Source organism: Cynocephalus volans, chromosome 12 (assembly GCF_027409185.1).
Source record: "Cynocephalus volans isolate mCynVol1 chromosome 12, mCynVol1.pri, whole genome shotgun sequence".
In the NCBI taxonomy this organism is placed as follows: domain Eukaryota; kingdom Metazoa; phylum Chordata; class Mammalia; order Dermoptera; family Cynocephalidae; genus Cynocephalus; species Cynocephalus volans.
This window is the reverse complement of record NC_084471.1, coordinates 64,329,329-64,333,582: the sequence shown is the minus strand read 5'-3', so window position 1 is coordinate 64,333,582 and position 4,254 is coordinate 64,329,329. Positions and strand designations below refer to the sequence as shown.

General features: G+C 38.1%; 1 protein-coding gene across 1 annotated transcript; it reads left to right on the top strand.

The window, feature by feature from the left end:
• Positions 1-1,483: 1,483 nt before the first annotated feature.
• Positions 1,484-2,419, top strand: LOC134391677 (olfactory receptor 6C2-like). The gene has a single exon (XM_063115661.1). The coding sequence runs from the start codon at positions 1,484-1,486 to the stop codon at positions 2,417-2,419; it is 936 nt and encodes a 311-aa protein (XP_062971731.1).
• Positions 2,420-4,254: the final 1,835 nt, after the last annotated feature.

Below are 4,254 nucleotides of genomic sequence, written 5' to 3'. Positions count from 1 at the left end.
CCTAATAGCCAAGTTTTAAGTTTCATGTCATATTTAATCCTTGTCAGCTATAAATGCCTGGTGATAACCGCTCTCTGTGGGAATAGCACAGTGTCTGATTCCATCCTTTCAGCCACAGTGCTGAAAGGCAGAGAGATGCCCTGAAGCAATGTAGTAGGGGCAGTAGTTAGAGACATTGCCAAGAGCAATGCAAGTCTTTGGAGAAAGGAATAATGACAAAGAGGTCAGCTCTTTCTCCAAGTGGTATTCTCCCTTCTCTGCCCAACTTGGAGGATGTGCAGCAGATTTTATGTTATTAATGGAGCTGGTAGGTGGCATCAGAACACATTTGGGAACTGAAATATCTATGCATAAACTACAGAACTCCAATAAGGATTATGAAAACATAAGGAAAGAATTCTGAGAAAGACCATCATAACATCCCATTTGTCAGTATTCTGGGAAGGCATGGAATGGGTGGGACATAAGGCATCAGATGGATATTGAAACAGAAATTTAGGAAAGGAAAAAAAGCAGAGGCTGTTCACACTGATACATAGGAGGGACACAAACTCAAGTATTTCACTTTATTATCATAAAAGGGGAACAAAGCAGAAATTCTGAAGGAGCATGGGACTCAGAAAACTTCATGGTAACTATGGGGTACTGCCCCAGGTCAACCAAACAATAAATAGAGTATCCCAAACATACTCTAGTATGTGAGGGAGATTGAGAAACTATATTCCTGGCTGCCTAGGGCTATGGGTACAGGGAGATGGGGGTGACAGCTGAGGGGCATGGGATTTCTTTGTGGGGTAATAAAATTGTTCTACAATTGATTGTGGTGGTGGATGCACCATTCTGTAAATATCCTAAAACACCATTGAATTATATACTTTAAATGGGTAAATTGTATGGTATGTGAATTGTATCTCAATAAAGCTATTTTTTCCAAAAAAAAAAAAAAGGAAAAAAGGCAGTATTTGAAGGGAAAAATGGTTGCAAAGAATGGAGGTGGTACAGGTAAGCCACTGGGGGTATCATTTTATGCAGGTTTGAGAACAATTTGCTGATATGCTGTCTTGACAGTTGGAGAAATAAATTTTTATACATATTTTTTCTATCAACACTTATAGATTCCCTACTCTACACCAGGGATTGGGAATGCCATGGTGACTGCCCTAATGAACTGTGAGATCTCCATGGTACTTTCTGTCTACTTTAAAATTGGTCCTATAACTGGGCTGGAAATGAAACTTCAGATGGATATTTTCCATAAACTACATTTTACGACCATAGTGAAGCAGAGTCCAGGGAAATGAAGTGTGATGTAATCACTTCTGCACCAGTGTTATTGATGATCAACTGAAAGTAAAAAAATGTGCTTCTGACCTGTTTGGATTTTCTCTATATACCATATTGAAATATTATTTTCATATTGTATTCCTCAGGTTCAAAGTTCATGATTTATTAACACAGGCTGATTATATATCTGAAAACAGTGATGAAAAATCATTCTACAATAACAATATTCGTCCTCCTAGGATTAACGGATGACCCACAACTACAGATTTTTCTATCAGCATTTCTGTTTCTCACCTACTTTCTCACTGTTGCTGGAAATCTAATCATTATCCTCCTCACACTAGTGGACTCTCACCTTAAAACACCCATGTACTTTTTCCTTCGGAATTTCTCCATCTTAGAAATAATATTTACAACTGTGTGTGTTCCTAGATTTCTATACAGCATGACAACTGGAGACAAAAGTGTTACTTATAATGCTTGTGCTATCCAATTATTTTTTGTCATCCTCATTGGGGCAACAGAATTTTTTCTTCTGACGGCTATGTCCTATGACCGCTACGTGGCCATCTGCAAGCCACTGCACTACACCACCATTATGAATGAAAGGGTATGCATCATTCTTGTCTTTTGCTGTTGGCTGATTGGGTTAATTGTCATACTTCCACCACTTAGCCTGGGAGTTCAGCTAGATTTCTGTAATTCCAATCTCATTGACCATTTTGGCTGTGATGCATCTCCTCTTCTCAAGATTGTATGCTCGGACACTCAATTTATAGAACAACTTGTTTTAATCATGGCAGTGTTGACCCTCATATTCACATTAGTCTGTGTAATTGTGTCCTACACATACATCATTAAGACTATTTTAAGACTCCCGTCTGCTCAGCAAAGAAAAAAGGCTTTTTCCACCTGTTCTTCACACATGATTGTAGTTTCCATCACCTATGGAAGCTGCATCTTCATCTATATTAAACCAGCAAAAGAAGGAGTGGCCATTAATAAGGTGGTGTCATTGCTCAACACCTCAGTTATCCCTTTGATGAACCCTTTCATTTATACTCTACGGAATAGGCAAGTCAAACGAGCCTTGAAGGATTCAATTAAAAAGATTGCTTTTCTTTCAAAAGATTAGGCTACTAAAAAGATTTTTTAATTAAGAATATATACATATCAATACTTCTTTTTTTACTATGCATTCTAATTCAAATCTACAGGATGGTCTGATTAACCCCTCAAAAGCTACCACATATCAAAATTTACATTTTACACCTTCATGCTCATGAAAAATCACTATCCATTATATTATCCCAATTTGAAAACAAAATCATTCTGCATTACGTAGTGTCCACATCCAAAGCTTTAGTGATCAACTTTAACTTCAGTATTCCCAGATATATTGACTCATCAGTATATCTCCCTGCTGTCTCTTAATTACGAACTTCTGAGTAATGTCTTGCCTGTACCACTCTGATCTAAATATCACGGGCTTTGATATATGAAATACTTTTTATCACCATAAAGAACAAACAGACCAAGGAGTGCTGGAAATCACCACAGGCATATTTTAAATTTAGAGATCAGTAGACAAAGTTGTGGAATCACAAAGGAAAAACATCAACATTTGTCTTATTATGCCAGATATAATTTCAGATTATTTCATAACTCTCATACTTCCTCATGAATGAGAAGTTTTAGAGTTGGAAAACACAATGAAAGAAAATATTTTTTAAATTGCACTATGGAAAAGAAACCTATAGGTTCATTTTCACTTTAGTTATTGTCAATTTTGAAGGTTAACTCATTAATATAAACTATACTCAGTCATACTTTCATTAATTCATTCAGCAAATATTTATTGAAGAATTACAGCTTTAGAAAAGTGGATGTATCTACAGAAGCAGAAGTCTGGATAGAGCCACAGTGAGAGAATCAGAGAAAGAGACACTAATCAGCCTGCGTGCAGCACCGGCTCTATCCCTGCCACCAGGGCCACTTTATTCATCATCCCATTGGGAAAAGACAGGGGTAGAAGGAGAAAGAGGCTAATTGATTACCCACAGAATGGATAATTTGATCCACCTAATTTTCAACTTCTTTCTTTGCTGAGGTTGCTCTTTAGTGAATATGTACATGGGACAAAAATATATTCACAATGCTGTGTTCGTTTTGAAGGATCTAACACATGCCTCTTAGTTATCAATTGCATTTCTAAATGAATATACAGAACCTACTAGCTATTTGTTTTAGTCCATTTCTGTTGCTTATAACAAAATATTCAGAACTAGGTAATTTGTTAAAAAAACAAAATTTATTGCATACAGTTTTGGAGGCTGGGAAGTCCAAAGTCCAGGGAACACATCTGAGGAGGGTCTTCTTCAGTGGTGACATTACAGCAATGCTGGGGTCTCACATGGCAGAAAATGATGGAGCAGAGAGAGAGAGACTCTCATGTGCTCTCCTTTTAAAGCCCTCGGAACCACACCCCCAATCACCATTATTAATCCATTCACTACAGCCTTGTCCTACAATCTAATCATCTCTTCAAGGCCCCACCTTTCAGTTACCGTAATAGGATTTCCCACCCTCTTTACATTGTCACAGTGGGGACTAAGTTTTGGGGGTACATCAATCCACAGCATTCCACACTTGGCCCCCCAAATCAAATGCCCTTTTCACATACAAATACATTCATATTGTCCCCAAAGTCTTAACTTGTTCCAACTCAAAAGTTCAAAGTTCAAATTCCCATCTGTGAAATCAAAATAAGTTATCTACTTCCAAGATACAATGGTGGGACAAGCATAGGTTTGGGGCCTGTGAGGACTGGTAGACTCTTGTAGCAGGGATTGCTGGCATTTGTGGTGGCAGTGGAAAAGCTGGGGTTTTTCCTGCTTACCTCTCTCTGCCTGACTCCAAGCTGGTCCCTGTGGGGAGACAACAAGACATAGGCTGGATGCCTCGCTCTGC